The sequence below is a fragment of the Egretta garzetta genome, unplaced genomic scaffold (assembly GCF_000687185.1).
Source record: "Egretta garzetta isolate BGI_Z169 unplaced genomic scaffold, ASM68718v1 scaffold2, whole genome shotgun sequence".
Taxonomy (NCBI): domain Eukaryota; kingdom Metazoa; phylum Chordata; class Aves; order Pelecaniformes; family Ardeidae; genus Egretta; species Egretta garzetta.
The window spans coordinates 5139931-5158372 of record NW_009258894.1 but is presented as its reverse complement, the minus strand read 5'-3'; the positions used below and the strand labels follow the sequence as shown (position 1 = coordinate 5158372).

The following is an 18442-nucleotide window of genomic DNA, read 5'->3' as shown; positions in this document are numbered from 1 at the left end:
ATGTCACAACTGTGTAAATCCCGAAATAGATGATAACAGAAGCATCTGAGTGATTGCTGTTTGTTGGCCAACTTAGACTCTATGTTGATACCAAACAGTATCCCTCAGCTGAGAGCTGGATCTCTCAGCCAGAGAATTTAAAGCTGCCATAAGATTTGTGCAGGATGACTGGAAAAGGTCAGTTTAGCCCATCGGCTCCTTCCTCCTAGAGAGGAGCTAAGTAGTGTGTTGGCTGCACTAAAATATTTAGGAAACTTCACAACGTCAGTCACAGAGTCACCACATTGACCGTTCTTGTAAGGCACCGCTTTTGTTTGTTTCTTTTTCAAGGGGAACGTGGTGCTTGAGGGAAAACATGGGAAGCTATCGCCTTTCCAAGTCAGACAAGATTTGTACTTGAGAGATACCTCACGTTTCATTTAACATATGACGCGATGTCCAGGTCTAGATTTCAGCTGTCTGGGGCCCACTAGGCTCCCCGTACAGCCTTGCAGATGGTCAACACCTTTAATGATATCCAGCTTGAAAACCCGACAGGAACCTGAAAGCATCAGAGAGAGTACGTTTATGTATTATATAGATACACTGGACTGTGAAATAAGGCATACAGTCCGATAAAATGAAGCCAGTTTGCAGTCATTATCTGTATGTCATGAGATGAGGTCATGGTATTGGTCAGAGTTAGCTGTCATGCCTGTCTTCTGTCCAATGTGAGGTTTTTTTGTCCGTAGAAGCAGAACGTGCTTATCTGTCTGATTCTGTAAGAGATGGGGCGTGCCTGTCTGTCTGGATGCCCCTAGGTGCTGTGAGTGTCTAAAACTGCCTGGGTGTGCCTGTCTCTCATCCTCCACACTCAGATTTCCTTAGCATGTTCCAAAAGCGTACACTCGCATTGCTCAGTTATTATTATTATTATTATGCAGTGGTCACATGCTTTGTAGGGATATTTTAGGATCTGTGACTCACTAAACCATAATTTCCTGGTCACAGCTTACCTGAAGAAAATTGTCTTTGTGGGGTCCCGTTCGTGGCTGGGAGATGTGTTCTTGGGTGAAACATTGAGAAAGGGACTGGACACGTATCTGTGAGATCTTCGGACCTTCTTCTAGCTGAAACTGTTTGTGCCTGCCCAATGGGATGATTAATTTACAGGCAGGTGTAGGACAGATTCCTCGCATTTCAGGACCGTGCTATAAGGAAACTGGAAAGGCTTTTGAGGAGAGCTAAGGAGGCTGGGCACCTGGGCTCTAGTGGTGCATTTTTCTAGGCAGATGCGAATTTGCTGTAGCATTTATGTTGTTGGGTGAGATTTTTATAAATGGAAACTTTTAAGGACCACTGCGAGGACTCAAGTCTACACACACTCAAAACCAGATATTAATTTGGAAAGCAGTGTAGCCTGTAAGGCCTCGGTCCAGTTCTCCTTGTGCATCCATTGATCGGACTGTTGGCCACATGAGAATTGTTTCACGTCCTTCATGAATACTTGCAGGGGCAAGCCACAAGCCTCAACCCTTTCTGAATGGGCCAAAAACCAGATTGTGATGAAAACGGTGTAAAGCCCTTGTGAACGGGGGAAGAGATCCCCTCACTGCCTCCGTTCAGCTGCAGAATTCCCAAGCTGCAGCGAGCTTCCAGCATACGCAGCTGCTGCTGCTACAGTCTGTCACCAGCTTAGTCAATCATCCGTTATTTTTTTCCAAACCGCATGCAAAGCTCTGCAGCATAGCCTTTCGTCTACGTACAGGGAAAAGAAGAGACAGAGCTTCTGAAAGACCTGGGAAAACAAAAGCAGAGAAGCCTCTTGAAATCCTTCGGTTGGGAGATTGTCTTATGTAGTTATATCCAAGGAAGAGAGGAAAGGGAAACAAAATCATATGCAACAGAAGGTTGCCACCTTGGTACAAATTCCTTTGGTCTCTCCATATCATATCTCCATATTCTCCACACCTCTCCATATTCCTTTTAGCAGAGGAGATCCTTTGTTTGCAAGTGTTCATCAAATGCAACACACTTCACTTAGAGGCTATTGTGCGCGTGTTTTCGTCCACAGGCGGGTTGTGGTCGGTCAGTCGATCCTGCTGGGCTGTCTGATGCCTGCCGACTGCCTGGCTGAGAATGGTTAATCAGGGCTACAACGAATTTGCCAGGAATAGTGTACAATCAAGGAAGAATAGTGAACGGAAACGCCTGCAGGCAAACAAGAGGGTCTCTGTGACGAGCTGTTCCTTGGGCGTGTGTGTATGAGCAGCATCTTTGTCACAGAAATGTTTGCTGATAAAGAGTATTAAGAGGTAGATGGTTAAATAGAACAGCTGTTCAGACTTAAAATGCCTGTTCCAAATTCTGTCTTTAACATACTGGATTCTTTCTTCCTTCTTCATAAAGACGACAACAAATTGCTAACTAAGAGGCTTAGCCATGGTGGCTGAAGGACCCAGGACAGGCCAAATCAAACCCATTCATCATCATTCCCAGCGTTTCTTTTTGCACTTTAATTAAAAATGAGTACTCTGATTTGGAGAACGGTCACACTGAAAGGGAATGCTGCCAACAAAGTTTGAGAAACACTTTTAATCTCTTAAAATCAGTTGACAGCTCATCTGCAGGCTGCAGCTGTAATCTTTCAAGTGAACCCCAGTGTCTGGGGAAAGCTCTTGCATGTTCCTTAGGCTGGACTGAAGAGCAGCAAGGTTGATTCCTCTGTTGTGTGTGAAAAGAGTAGATTTGGAAAAAAATCAACCCACATCTCTCTTATAAGGCGGATATGGAGAACAGTAAAGCAGGCACTCCTGTATCTTTCAGCCATCATTTTTCCTCTGTCTTATCTACCAGCATCCAAGGCTGTCCTAATTCTGAAAGCGCATCTACGCCAGGCGAAGGAGCATGGTGTGAGGTTTTTGAGTTAGCAGTGACCTAGATCTGACCAGAGAACAAGGCTTTCACTGAGACCCTAAGGAAGCAGACCCTTGCTCCATCGTCCCAGTTACCACCGCCCCAGGGCGACCTGCAGCACTGTTTAGCGCTGTGCCATGGCAGTACGGGCTGGAGTTGCTGCGCATCGGCTGCCCCACCGCGACTGGCAGGGTGCTTGCTCTGGCCCTTCATGAGGGCAAAGACGCTCATTCCCATGACGCTGAAAGACTGGATGTTGTGCAGCATTAGTGGGGGATAAGAGGCCGCGCAGAAGTGGTTACTGCAGGGTTGCTCAGGCCTGGCATCCTCTCGCTGCCCAGGTAGACGGCAAGTAGTTCAAGGCTAGTAAAGATCACTTAACTCCAAGAGGTGGACCAGGTGACACTTGGCGTTCAGATCTGTACAGGACTGTGGAAGAAGTCACATCAGTCAGTATGTGAGTGGAACTGGAACTGGAATTACTGAACAACATAAAAAGAAGCCAAAAATGCTCCCCATAAATCTTGAATTGCCGGCACTCAGAAGAGAACCGCCATCCAGTGACCACCAGCAGTAAAGCCTGCTCAGTTTATGTGTCCATAGTTACCTAGTCTTTACGTCACACTTACGCCTTCAGGATCAAGCAGTGAGCGCAACTGCACTCTGGGATAAGCGCATATTTATCGTGATTTGCCTGTTACCTACATAACTAACACCAGCACTCCCGGGTTGAAGTGACGCATATGGCTGCAACTCTCACTCAGCCAAATTCTTCTATGGTAACGTATAGCCACGCATCCAATGTGCCTCTAACTACCCCTCAGCTTGAAAAAACGTCTCTCTCTCAGTTTTGTGGTTCAATCTCTGTTTATGAGATTAAAAATGAAGCGTGGGAGCAAATGGGGACGCCTGTGCTTCTAATTGCTTGCTTTGTGCGACAGCCAGATAGTGCGAGGCACAGCTATTCCCAACCCTTCTTACAGCTGAACTGCAAGAGGAAAACTGTGAGTGCTAATTTTACAGAGCAAGCAGACCTGCTAGAGGAGCGGCTGCCTTTTTAATATCTGTTCCGGTGATGCGCCAAGGAGTTAAGATCTCACAACAAGCAGAGTTGTCTGGAAAGTTCCCAGTTCGGCAACGTCTTTGAACACCAGGGCTTGTACGAATTGTCTCACGTGCGGCATCTGTTTTTATTGTCTTATGTCACGGGGCAATCCTTGCTAAGGTGAAGGTTCGATGCCTACCAGCTTTGTCGTGCCGGATGGGTACCAAACCCTGGCCTCTGGGGAGGCTCTTGCTGTGCTAGACGTACCCGACGGGGCTGATGACAAAGGGAAAGTTTCTGCTGTTTTCCTTTCTGGGCTCAAGTTGTAGATGGCGATCAGATGAGTGGCCTCCAAGGAGAAACAGGCTATTTCAGGAAGCGTGGCTGAGGATGCAGTAAATGGTACTCTCCCCTAAGAGAGTACTTAGCCACTCTGTCGGCGGACCAGCAGGCCCTGCAGCTCAGTTAGCTATGCTATCTTTGGAAGAGAGGTGAGATGAAGGTGTTTTACACTCCTGACCTTTAATACGCTTGTGCTGTTATTGAGTTTGAAGTGTAAGCTGCAGGGTGTGGGTCAAATTTCAGCGTAAATGCATTCGCACTTGCTTTTCCAGTTGCGTATGGTTATTCTGCTTCCTTTTCTCTTGCTCCTAACATGCTGAGGGTGCTGCAGTGCACAGCGAAGCAGATGGCTCACTTCATCCTAGAGACAGATCCATTTCTGAACACGGGGATTCTTGTATCTAAAGAAGTGCTTGAGTGAAACCGCTTGAGTGAAAGCTGCAGCGGGAACTGGAGATCTTTAAGGTCATTTACCACACGTAAAGGTGATCTGCTCACAAGAAAGCAGAAAAAGGGAGAAAAGCACTGAAAGCTTCCTGCTGCATCCCCAATATTCATCATCTTTCAAGACGGGGAAGTTTCCTGAGGACATGCAATCCCAGATTTGCTAGAAACAAACTTGTGAGGTCTGGTGAGCGCAAAGCCCCAGGCAGCACGGTCCCAGGCTTACCATCTGTGCGTGATCCTAGCAGCATCAGGCCTGCAGTTCATATGTGAGGTTCCTGGCTCTCTTCTTTTGTTACAAAAATGGTTCCGTTCCCCATCCAGGCAGCTTTCCAGGCCAGACCTCATCTCCCAGGGCACTGCAGTGATTGAAGGTGGCCGGCACGGTGTGGTATCAGTATAACTCTGTGTATACCGGGAGCTTAAGTGAACCTTAAGTGAGGAAACATTGCTTCATCCTGCAAAGAGAAGAGAAATTCTAATGGACCTTGTTCTATGAAAGCTTTTCAAACTCATTTAGAGGGGCCACGTGATATTGCAAATGTAAGGCCCCAAGTGTGGACACGTAGAGATTAGCGCTATTACTACTTCATTGAAGCTCACTGAGAATTTCACTGCAGAAAAGTTATTTAGTGTTCCTGCAACACGTTGCTGTTGCGTTTTTGTACTCTTTGAAAAGGTATTTATTTCCCCATCAGCTGTTGTGCATGGTTTATATTGACAAGGTGGCCCTGAGGAGAGTCTGAAGAGCAGACTCGATGGCCCTACTTGTCCGTGCACAGCTGCTGTCACAGTAATTTCTTAGCCCTGAGCAGGAGTGTCCTGGCAGCTCAGGAAAGGAAGGCTTCCTGGTGTTGAGATTTTGGCTGCTGTCTTGGCATTTGAGTTTTCTCTAATGTTTCGAGATTTTTTTCCTCATTGCTGCCTGCCTTGGGCCTTTTCTGTGCCTTTTCTATGATTTCCTAATTCACTGCTGCATTTTGTGTGACAGTGAAACATTGCTTGGCCTGGTGGCTTGGCTCCCAAACATCATTGGCAGACAACATGTGAAGACTTTTGATGAAACATCCTTGGTGAGTGCAAAAATGCATGTCCTGCATACGTATATGTGTATGTGTACTTACACACACAGGAATTAGAGTCCTTGGCTCCATCAGCAGCAATGGGAACACAATCCAAGGACCTTGGTTCTTTAAAATAAACAGTTTCCATTCTAAAGTATCATTTTCAGCATTACTCTCATGCACCTCTATTTGGGCTATTTCTAAATTAGGCCATCTAAAATGTGGGCAAGCTGTAACATGGATCAGTTTTGCTCTGGAGAAAGTATCTTGTGCAAGTTGTGCCCCTCAGGTAATACAGGGCTAAATGACACAAAGTTTGAGATTCTTTGTATGACTGTTAGGGCAATATAAAATACATTTCTTCAGAATACACCAGGTAAAAAAAAAGGTAGTTTCAATGCAATGTTTCCAGATTTCTCAAAAAAGAGAGCCACTGTAAGCTATATTCATGATTCTCTTTCCCTTGCACTTGCCTTAGAGGATCAGAGTATGAAAATCATTAAAAAATGCGGCAGATTTGTCAGAGAACTGTGGGAAATCGCTGCTTGGAGCGTCTAAAGCTGGAAATTCCTTTGTCTTGGATGGCAGCTATGAGTTTCCTGTGTTGATACATCAGTACATCAATAATGTGTTTCCTCCTTCATAATGTCTTACTTAAAAACTTCAGTATGTACAATACGTAGTATTTACTGAAAACAGAGATACAGTCCTGATTAATGTTGGATGTGGAGGCTGGAAGTAATTTTTTATCATAATCCAATGTTTCTGTAAAATACTGTGTGGTTTCAAGGCAGATACCAGTTAAATACTAGCTAGGGAAAGGAGAAAATATATTTCTAGCAGGGATTTGAAAAGTGAAGAATCAGTGGTGTAGAGAGCATCAGATGGATGCTCCAGAGAAGGAGCTGAACAGGAGCTTTGAAATCAGAGGTAGTGAGAATATGAAAGAACAAAGACTTGAATGAACAAAAACAAAGAATGGAAAGAGGAAAAGGTGAACTAAAAGGAAGAAAATGGAGAATACTACAATAAAAACAGTACCTTTGCACTTCAGTGAGGAAGCAATAGATGCTTGAAGATGGAGCTGGTACAGCTTTTTGAAAGATGAGCTGGTGGCTGGAGCACCTGTACGAATCAGGATTTCTAGAGGAGGGACAAACAGAGGCCGCAGCAGCACAGGAGTGAGGAAGCAAAGCTAAATGTCAGTGGCAGTGAAAAATCCATGTTGAGGCATAGACAGGCAAAACGTGCAAAATCCTTTTATCTGTCATTACCCTACAGGTAGCATTTGGTATCCGGATGACTTTTCTCTGGAGAAGCCAATTTAATCCTAAGTTAATTAAAAAAAAATGGCCAGTCTTTTTTTAGTAACCCCTGTGACAGGAATAGCGAGCAGAATTTGCCTGAGCCCTGACTCACTGTTTTCTTCAGGCAAAACTGTGAAGCGACATGCATTGATTGTTTTCCAGATTGTACCAGAGGTGGACTATAGTCAAGACTCCAAAGGTGTTGATCTCTACAAATAAAAAAAGGAGATACTTTTCCCAAATGAGCAACCAAACTTACTGAGATGGGCACAGTGGAGAACGGTGGTTACAGAGAAAACTTATTTTCTAAACAGGGACAAAAAGTTGTAGGGGCTTGACCTCATCCAGCTAAAGTCAGTAAGACACCCTGTCTACAAAAGGTGGACTGGCAAAACCCATGTTCTATAAATTCAGAGGTCTGTGCATATACCAGTGAAGTACGTGGGCATATGGACAGACTTTCTGAGAGCCTGTCTGCAAACCTGCCAAATCTACAGTAGATAACAGACTTTGCAGCTCTCTAGGATTTTCTCATGCCAAGGTCAGGTGCAGTGTAAGAGAAATTCATCTGAAACCAGGCATTTCTTGGCCTCATTATTCTCATCATTTATATTAACCAAATCTACACTGACTGAACAAAAAGAAAATGGACACTTCTCCTCTAAAATGAAAATATCTGTATTAATACAGATTTATGAAATTACTCATTAGCCATGCTTCTGTTTGCTTCGCTTGATTGCATCTCCGATCAGCTACCCACTGACTTCAGTATCCAGATTTAATTTAATTCTTAGTCCATTGTTTTTCAATTAAGGATGGTTTGCTCATGAGGATCAGCCTAGAAAAACCTCTCACTGGGCTGTTGCCTTCCTTTATGGAGTTGCACAATTATTTGACTGTTCTCATCACAGTGCTAGGCTTAGAAATACCAGTACTGAAAAATGCAAAGCACTTAGAAGAATAAGCTATGCTTGACCTTATTGGCAAGATCGCTCATTCTGTATTGGGAGGCTTTGGGGATGGTGGGAATTAGGCCAGTCTGCTGGGAGTAATGGGGTATGTCGCAATTGTCCTCATGTTGTTTACTTGCTAACCCATATAGTATTTGGTTTATTTTATTGATTATTCTTTTTTCTTTGCGTTTAAGGGTTCTTCCTTTAAGTTACTAAATGTGAAGGGCTCCACGTAGGCCACACAGTTTACTCAAATTATTCTTAGGCGATGCCTTCTGCAGACAGGTACCCATGAGAATAGGAGACACTGCCACAAACCCGTCAGCTGATAACACAAAATGGGTGAACACACCTTCATGAGCAGCACAGAGCTCTCAAAGTTGCTGATATCAGATTCTGACTCGTGCAGCATGCCATTAACCTTTTGGAATCATATAGAAACGTAGAATCATTTGGTTGGAAAAGACCTTTAAGATCATCAAGTCCAACCGTACCTGTCCAGTACTAAACCATGTCTCTAAGCACCTCATCTACCCATCTTTTAAATACCTTCAGGGATGGGGACTCAACTACTTCCCGGAGCAGCCAGTTCCAGTGCTCCGATAACCCTTTCAGTGAAGAATTTTTTCCTAATATCCAATCTAAACCTCCCCTGGCGCAACTTGAGGCCGTTTCCCCTCATCCTATTGCCCATTACCTGGGAGAGGAGACCAACCCCCACCTCTCTACACCCTCCCTTCAGGCAGTTGTAGAGGGCAATAAGATCTCCCCTGAGCCTCCTCTTCTCCAGGCTGAACAACCCCAGTTCCCTCAGCTGCTCCTCGCAGGACTTGTGCTCCACACCCCTCACCAGCTTCATTGCCCTTCTCTGGACACACTCCAGCACCTCAATGTCCTTCTTGTAGTGAGGGGCCCAAAACTGAACCCAGTATTCTAGGTGCAGCCTCACAAATGCTGAGAGTGATCCAGGACAGGTGACAGGGGCCTGAGGTTAGAGTCCAACCTCTTAGCAACACCTTTGTGCATCTCAGATGAATTACCTTCTCACCTCTTTCCCCTGAGTCTCTCCCACTGATATGTCCCGCAGCACCACGTGCTAGGATGAGGCTTCTCAGCTGCATCTCTTACAGGGGGCTGGGGGTTAGGGCCAGTATCAGTGTACGTCTGAAGCCATCTCATAAATCTATGATGTGTTTTTAGCATTTTCCCAGTGAATGAGGGAATGAAGAGATGACAGGCATGGACAAAGTACTTAGAAACTTGCTTCTAAATATTTACCATGTGCACTAAGAGTGCTTTAAAATTAGGATGGATGCTGAAATGAGATGTTTGAGCTGCGTTAAGGATATAGGAGTTGATACAGTCACTGAGTGTCATGCTCACACCTTACAAATCAGATCGTTGTGTAACACACAGTCTTCTATAGATTGAAAGCAAGTACGTGTGTTTTACATTGCAGCAAAGATTTTATGAAAAGGTTGATTTCTGTAGACAGACTGGATAAACAGCAACATCTTCTGTAGCTTCATAGGTGATTCTTTTTCTTCTGTTTGAGAGGTGATATTCTGACATACCCTTGTCCTCATAAATCTAGTGTTTATCTGCTCAACTGACTGAGGTCTCAGGGCTACAGAAATGAGGAACACAGTCCCTAAAAGGAACTAGATTCTGGATGTCATTGGGACAAGCTGTTGCACTGAAAATTGATACGGGATACAGTGTGGTTAGTATCTGGAAAACAAATGCCGTATATAGTCACTTCCACTCCATCAGCAGTGAAAGGTAGTCAGGTTTCAGAAACACTGTATTCACAAATGGGAAAGTCAATGTCTCCTGACCTGAAGGGCCTGAGATCTTTGGGGTGAAACCCAAGAATTTACAACATTTAATATATTCTGTATTTTTCCTGTAGACAGACTGAAAGAGATTTTAAAATATACTGATAAATCTGATAAATGATGACTACAAAATATAGGTAGACATATGAATTTTAACGAATGAGACTCATACAGAGGGAGAACTGTGTGATGAATACAGCTTTCCACATCCACTGTTGTAAACGTTCAAAGGCAGAGGAGACGTCTGATCTGCCATAAAAGCCACTGTGGATGAGAAAGTAGAAAACCCATGAGAAATACAAAAATTCAAGCTACAGCTTCTGTATCCTTGATGCTCACCCGAGATACAGCTTGAAATTATAAATTTTTCTACTCAGAATGGAGTCCAAGGTTTTGTCTCAAAGGCTAGTAAGTCAGAAGCCATAAAATGATCCTCTCCGCTCACCTTTCCCTTTTAGGAAGGAACAACCATCCTGAGTTGCATAATATGGATAATATGGATGGAAAAGATATTCCAGTCAACCTGGAGCTTAAGTCTGAAGGATATTGCTTTTGCCACAGCTCTGATAGTGGATTTACAAAGGCAAGGAAACTCATTTACCTCAACCTTCCTTAAATCCAAATATTTTTATAACTTGGAATAGAAAAAAAAAATTAACATGATTGAGAGATTTGGTAAAGTGGTAGAGACTAAACAAGGGTTAATGATATATTTTGGTGCTGGGTGAACAAGACTGTGTAGCTTGTTACCAAGCTCGTGATGCTCTGTCAGTATGAACCGCAGGCTGATTATGTAAGGGCATTTTCTGCTGGGCAGAAATGCAATTTCTTACAGATGCAATTTTTTACAGATGCAGTGCTCAATATGTAAATGAAACACTTTGCTGCTGATTTGTCCCATACTGGGGAAGCCTGTACTGGGGAGAAACAGCCCTATTGATGGAGGGTGCTCATTGCCCTGCCTTACCTTCTGTTCCCTCAAACAACAGTCTATGCTTCGTGGCACTGAATCAAGCTATGAAGGTCAGTCATATGGTGTATTGCTGATGGTAAATGTTAATTTTTGACAGATTTGTAGAACATATAGCTTGTCTGTATTCATCTCCTGATGTTCCTATTATAATTATTTATCACCGGATCATGATAGCTTCTGAGTCCCAGTGGAGCCCCACTGTGCTAAGTACTATAGAAACACATGCCTGGCTTTGCTGTTTTGGCTTCTCTCCAGTAGATGAGCTATATTCGTGTATCTCCTGCCTTGCTATTCTGATTTCTTCCTGTTCAACAAAGGGGATACTTTAAATACCAGGGAGAGGGGAATAGGGGGAATGATCACGTAAGATCTTTTGCTTGTTAATCTGTAGGTGTCCTTGCTCCATGTCCCATTGCACCGACAGAAAAACATGACTAGTTCTTTGCTGGATGTGCAGCTATCCCACCGTGTTCTGTTAGTTGCCACATACCTACTGACTTTGGTATGATCTGCAAAGCAGAGAAGTGCTGTGGCACTTCCACTTATGCAGATGAAGCTCTGGTATCAGTGCACATTTGTCACTTGTTTGATGCACATGCTGAATCTCTGCGGTGCGAGCTTTATTAATTTAACCTACTCTTTCCTATCAAAGTCTGATGTGAAATACTCACAACTGGCCCATTCTTGGCTGATCTGGTCAAGAGAATATCCCCAGATGGAGATTTCTCTCCTGTGCAAGATGTACTGGAAAGTGTCCTCTTGCCAAGCTAGATGGTTTCCAGCTTTGTACGTTGTGAGGGCAGGGTCACAAGTACAGCCTCTTTAAATTTCTGTGAAGTGGCAGAGCAAGACCAATCTCAGTCTCTGGTGGTGGAGAGTGCAGCACCAGCATGATGGGCTGGTGTTTTTCTGATGCCCAAGGGATCAACCTTGCTTCTTTGGGACCATACTGAAGCCAAAGATGAGATAATCTGTATTTGGGGAGGAAACCCCATCATTTTTTAATGCAGCCTGTGATAGGAATTTTGCTGCTCCTGCAGAAGGGACGGATGCTCCTGAGAATAGGATTCCTCTGGAAATTGTGGTTCAGAACTGTTTGAGCAGGCTAATGCACCTGTATTAGTTTGCAGAGCCTGCGCTGAGCACTGATTCACTAGTAGTTTCCTACCACATAGAGGACCTTGTAGCTTAGAGGCTATAGTTGAAGCCTATAGCGATGTTCTCCGCAGCAGCTTCTGAATGGAAAGGAAGAGGTACCCATACCTTCTCGGCCACGCTTGCAGTGACTTGACTAAATCTCTTCTCTGAAAATACCTTGTGCAGACTAAGCAGGCAAAAGCCCCATGTAGCTGTTGAGCTGAAAGGCCCCCATAAGCCCGTGCTACCTGTACCAAACTGGGACTTTCCTCTGCCCAAACCAGTGTCCAATTACCATGCAAATAACCTTTGATAATGCAGTATTAGCCGTCAGAAAAGTAACACTTTGCTATAGCTCATTTTTCAGAGACCCAGCAAATGCACGAAGTTCCCCACCTTAGGCTAGACTCAGTTGTTAGTGTTAATTCTCTCTCTCTCTGAGCCCGGGGATGAGCTGCCCTGGCTATGCGGAGATAGCTAGCCTGGGGTCAATGCTCGGGTCGCTTGTCTGCCTTCAACATTGCATCGTGTGGAGGCACAGATGAAGAAGGGACATAGCAGTCAGGATGGAAATGATGGGGTTTCGTCACTACCTGTTGAGGGGGGGAACGTGTAAAATTCCTGGGAAGGAAGGAGAGGTGTTAGGGTTACCAGGCAACCACCAGTAGGAAAAAATAACGTGAGAGGGGAAGAAGGGATCCAATCAAGGACCTGCCTGGCCAATTAGTGCCTGAGACAGTGATGGAGTGAGAACATTAAGGTTTCATAGTAGGTGAGGAAATCTGTTTTAGGTAGACAGAAGGTGCAGGAAAAAAAGGTATGTGACTAAAAGACAGAGCAGAGATGAAAATTCTTCACTGAAATGAAATAAACCCTGTTATTTTAAGCTTTTATAAGGCCTGGGGTTGTTCAAGGGGAGAGATCTTTAGAAGTTTCATTCATGTTCTGCCACTGATTCTGCTTGTTGGATTTTGCAGTTCTCTCCAGTCTTGAAAAAATGAAATAAGCGTTTCTTTTTCACTTCCTGATCTGGTCGGCCCATCCATGTTTTGCATCCTCCCACTGGGTAGCACAGGGCTCACTACCAAACCAAAGCCCTGTTTTTTAATAGAAAACACAGTAAACCAGGAAAGCAAATCCTGCTTTCATTCATCAGACTAGAGATGATCTTATTCTATTAAAACCTTCTTTCAGATCAGCCGAGTGCCTGACTAAGGGCACAAAACCTAAGGACTTCACAATTCAGCCATATTAGGGTTTATAATGCATGGCAAAATGATGGTATTCAAAGCTTACCGAGAGGTATTCTACAGATGCTAAATCTGTAGTGCAGTCTGGAGATTGGGATTATTAGATTCTTAGGCACGTGCAATACAGAGGATGCATGGGGAGGCGATTCTTTGCTTTGCTTCCCTTCCCGCTACCGGGCAAGCCTTGGCTGCAAGCGGTCACTTGCTGTCTGCTCCTTGGCAGCGAGCAGGGCCGGGGCTCTGCTCCAGGGCCCCAATCTTCCCTTTGGAAACTGGATGGAAATAAAACACCAGTTGACTCCCAATCCAGCAAACATACGCAGGCAAGTAGAACCATGCGTGATGGAGGCGTTGCTCTGGGGTTACCTGACAGCTCGATCTGCCGTGTCCTGGACATGGGTCTGTGTCTGACCCGTGCGGCTCTTGGGACATGGGGCCGCTTCTGCTTCTCCCACCAGTCCCCTCTGGGTGATCCAACACCTGTGAACTGGACTTGTTGCATCCTTCTCTGTCGTGGGCTTTTGCCTTGATAAAGCCAATGCAGCAGCAGAGGTGCTAAGGTCAGGGGTGCCTGCATAAAGGCCAGCATCCAGAACATCAGTGTGGTTTTAACACATGATCATGTGTGAGACGACATAGCTGGTGCTTCTTTGCTTGGGAGCTCATTTCCCCTCCTGCCTGCAGCTGGTAGCCACCATGTGGCATCCTGACATTTCGTTTTTATTAACTTCTTGACAGATAGCCTTTTGGGGGTTATTGGGAGATTAATTGTTTTCAGGAAGCTTTCAGACTGTTAGGAAGGTTTTATCTTTTTTTTTTTTCCCCATCCCTTCCAACAGGTGACTCTAATAAAGCACTGTGAAATGCATTAAAATGCTCTGAGGATGCCAGGAGCATCGCTCTTCTCACTGTCCCCCAGCTTCTCTGCTCTTTGCAACCCAGAGCTGAGAGCAATGAGGGGTTTTGAAGAGGGCACCAGCTGCAGCCCTCATTGCAGCCACTTCAGTTAGATTTTCCCTATGGCATTTTTCCAGGAGAAGAAAAGAGCACACAAGTCTGGCTATTTTTTTCTACAGTCAATGCATGTGATTAGCGGTATTTATAAAAACTGTGCAGAAAACAGCATCTCAGGAAAAGGAAAAGTACAGGCAGATGCACTGAACGAAAAGAGAAATTAACAGACTTTGAAGTCAGCAAAAGTGCCTGATTAAGGATTTTAAAAAAACAGAATTTTGCAATTTGGCCGTGCTATTGGTTTCTAAAGCACGATTCAAAGGTGGCTTTTGAGGCCTGCTGGAAGCTATTCTGTAAATGACTGCATGTGTAGTGCCATCTGAAGATACTGGTAATGTTGTCATTGTTTTCAGGGTAGAAAGAAGGAAACATCACCATCAAAAATGTTAAAACAAAATAAGGGGGATGAACTCATAGTCGCCCACTCAAACCTTCCCTTTCCCCCCTTTAAAATTTTGTGATTTCAGCGTTTTCCTTGCACTGCCCATATTTTACTGTCACTGGTTTGTTCATTTTTTGTTGCCTTTCCCCAAAACCAGAAGATAAGCATTTAAAAGAACATTTTCCCATTCCTATTTACTGCAAAACCAGTAGCAAATCGCTCATTTTGTGAGTAATTCAAGCCCAGCAATTTTGCATTAGCATAGGAATTTAAATCTCCCTTGTGCTTCACTGCAGAACTAGATTTGCCCAGAACACGGAATGGGACTTGGAGCTCTTTACTATTAATCTGCAAGTTCAAATGCAGGTTGGCAGAATCCAAAGCGCTGTGATGCTCTCCTTGTTCAGCAGCCTCTAATACGTTTTGGAAACTGCCCAGAGTGTAATGATAAGGATACACGCACAGTATTTTTCACCTGATGGTGTATAGCTAGTTTATTTGCTCCGTTTCTGCGGACTGCTGGAGATGTGCACAAAGGCGGTTTTCCTTCCGTTTGTAGACATAGTCCTCCCAATTTAGCTGTGTTTATTTGAGACTATAAAGGGAGTCCTTGGTAGTGTCCCTGCTGTACCCATAATGTGATTGGAGTGCTCAGTGCTACCAATCCTGCATCCACTGGAGATAATGAACATTGCAAATTAGGGGCAGCCTCTTTTGGTAGTAGTGCCTAGCAGAGGGAGGCATAGTAGGATGAGATTCCTCATCAGCTCTGATCAGAGAAATACATAAAAAATAATTCCACCGGGGAGGGTGACACTAAACGGCATCCAAACACCGGGGCATGAAAAGGTGCCAGTCTTCATCCAAGTATTTTATGCATTTTTAAAACACACAAATGGAATGAATGTCTAAATATCCTTACTTAAGGTGCCTTTCTTTGACATTAAAAGCAGTGTGCATAAATTCCTCATTTTACCTGATAGCTTTCATTAGTTCTCCATCTGTAACCCACACCTCCTGCTAACAAGGACAGAACCGCAATACTCATTAAGGCTCTCCCTTTAGAGGAAGCTGAGTGAAAAAGCCCTAGACTTTTATGCTGCAGTAGAAGGTGAAAATGTTACCAGATGAACAATTCTTTCCAGCAGCGCTTCGGCTAGTCTCACCGTGTAATTGAAGATTTATTGTAAGCCATCAAACCCCATTATTTCCCATCCAGGAATCTTTGCTTTTCAGCCCCTCACTCATCCGAAGACATACTTGCTGAGGAGAGGTGCCAAGGCAGCAGGAAAGATGGACACCATGAATAATTAAAATGGAGGTTGAGTTCCCATTTGCTACCGAAGAGAAATGATTTGCACAAAAATAACATGAGACAGGGTGTCAGAGATGTTCCGGGAGGGGGGCTGTTCTGTCCGTTGGCATTTCTGCTCTCCAGGAGGATTGTTCATGACAGGGATATTTAAATGTTGGGTTTAGAATGGCATCCCATCATAATTTTATTTGGAAACACTCTGCTGTGGGTAACGCTGGAGAGGTGCATTTGGCGAAGGTAGAAGCTGCTAACAAGGAGCAGTTAACAAGCGACTGGGGATCTGCAGTGTGCACGCCTGTGAATGACCCGGTGGAAAAGTATGTTAGACAGCATGTTACCTCAGGAGCGAAGATCAGCACTCAGAAGTGAGAAAATGGAAAAAATTAAGGTTAGCTTTGATTTTTCATGCAGTCGTGCCATTAAAGCCTATCAAGTGCCATGTTTTCATGGCTTCCTTCTGGATTCAGTGTTAACGGTGGATGGTGCTCACCTCTTCAGCACTTTGTTTTCTTCCACTGTTAAATTGCATTTGCTTATTTTTCACACATTAAGCAAATCCTGTTTTGAAGCAGGGATTATTAATTTCCTCATGACACTGATCACCATCATTATATTTTTGCAGACATTATTAAATTCATTTTCACAAACCACTCTGAGCTGAGGGACCTGTCACCACCCCCCCTTTTAGAGATGCAGCCTTGAGGCGCAGAGATTAGAATCATAGAATCATAGAACCATTTAGGTTGGAAAAGACATTTAAGATAATCAAGTCTAACCGTTAACCTAACCCTGCCATCCCACCACTAAGCCATCTCCCTAAGCACATCGTCTGCCCGGCTTTTAAGTACCTCCAGGGATGGGGACCCAACCACTTCCCTGGGCAGCCCGTTCCAATGCTTGACAACCCTTTCGGTGAAGAAATTTTTCCTAATGTCCAACCTAAACCTGCCCAGGCGCAACTTCAGGCCATTTCCCCTCATCCTATCGCCTGTTACCAAAAATCCTGTTACAAAAATATTTTTTTGGGTGCTTAATCTGAGAGGGATTTCAGAGAACTCAACTTCTCAGAGTGCAGAGAACTATAAACCACACAAAGCATGACCACCATAACTTCATATGCAGCAAGGGGTCAGCACATCTCTAAATCGGATCCCTGGTGTTGGTCTCCAACAAACGAGGAAATGAAATGACTGGACAACTGCGAAATGTTAGATTGAAAAAAATGTCATTAATATGATGTACAACTATATCACTGGCAAGAATAGAGGCTGGTTCTCCAAAGCAGCATCCTGCTGTCTTAACTATTTGAACTTGTCACTTTCTGTAACCTTCACTTGATACCTTGACATCTTTCAATGGCTGAAACAACGTAAAGCAAGTGTTCTGCAGGCAGCTCTCCTGCATAGAGAACAAACCCAGTATATCTGCAAGTCATGTCGTGACTCTAATGTATTGAATGAGACAGAAATCCTGGAGGGGAAAAAAAAAAGGAAGAGTATGTTGTTATGCAATTAAAGTCCGTCTTGTAATGCATCTGTATGAGAGGACTGAATAAAGAGCAAATAAGCAGCATCAGCTCTGGTTTTTTTCTAAATTTTTTATTCCTCTTGTACAATAATAATAATAATAATAATAATAACAACAACAACAACAACAATAATAATAATATCATCCTTCTTCTGTGCTTTATACACCCTATACACATCTCTCTAACAGATGGGGAAGAAATTCCATCACCAGTTCCTGCTCCGATGTGCCACCAGTGAGGTGATAACCTCCAGGCTCACTTCACAGACCCTGTGCTCCCAGCGAGGGAACGGCTGATCCCAGCAGCCCTCTGCAAAGGCTCTGGCGAGACATGGGGGTATTGGGCACCCTGTGCAGCAGGTTGGTAGATTGTGGTTGTCAGTCAAGATAAAAAGCCTGTTAATCTTCAGGGTATGTATATTCTTCCACCCACTGAACAGGGTACTTCACCCTGTAAATGACGGGTGATATCATTTAGGAGTCAAAATGCCAAGGACCAAACCTCAGGACAGGAACTGTGCAGCATTCTGATGGTGTGACCTTGAACATCCCGTATTCACACACAGAATCACAGAATGGCAAGTGTTGGAAGGCACCTCGGGAGATCATCCCACATGTAATCAAAATTGGGGCTACCCCAGCCAAGTCGACCGGGACGGGTGTGATGCTCCGCTGGAACCCGCAGCCCACATCTCTCTCACTTTGAAAGTGACCAGCAACTACCAGCGGGCCAAGGAGAGGTGAAAATGATTGTAAAATGCCCATAGCTCTGTTTTTGAACAAACAGCTCAGAATTAGTGTTAAAAATGCATTTCATTTTTGTCACTAATGCCATTGTTCTGGCTATGCATCACTCGTGGGTGAAGAGCAGGTCACCGGCTGCTTGTGGCGGGAGGCTAGGGCCTCCATTCATCTTGTGGACCTTCCATTCACACTTGTGTTTCCCTGGCCAGTGA

General features: G+C 44.3%; 1 protein-coding gene across 1 annotated transcript in view; it reads left to right on the top strand.

Moving 5' to 3' along the window:
- Positions 1-17817: 17817 nt before the first annotated feature.
- The window catches only part of MED6 (mediator complex subunit 6), a 12773-nt gene continuing 12148 nt past the window's right edge, over positions 17818-18442 (top strand). Inside the window, exon 1 of the mRNA XM_009634206.2 lies at positions 17818-17823. Within this exon, the coding sequence (XP_009632501.2) occupies positions 17818-17823 (6 nt within the window). The remainder of the gene's footprint in view (positions 17824-18442) is intronic.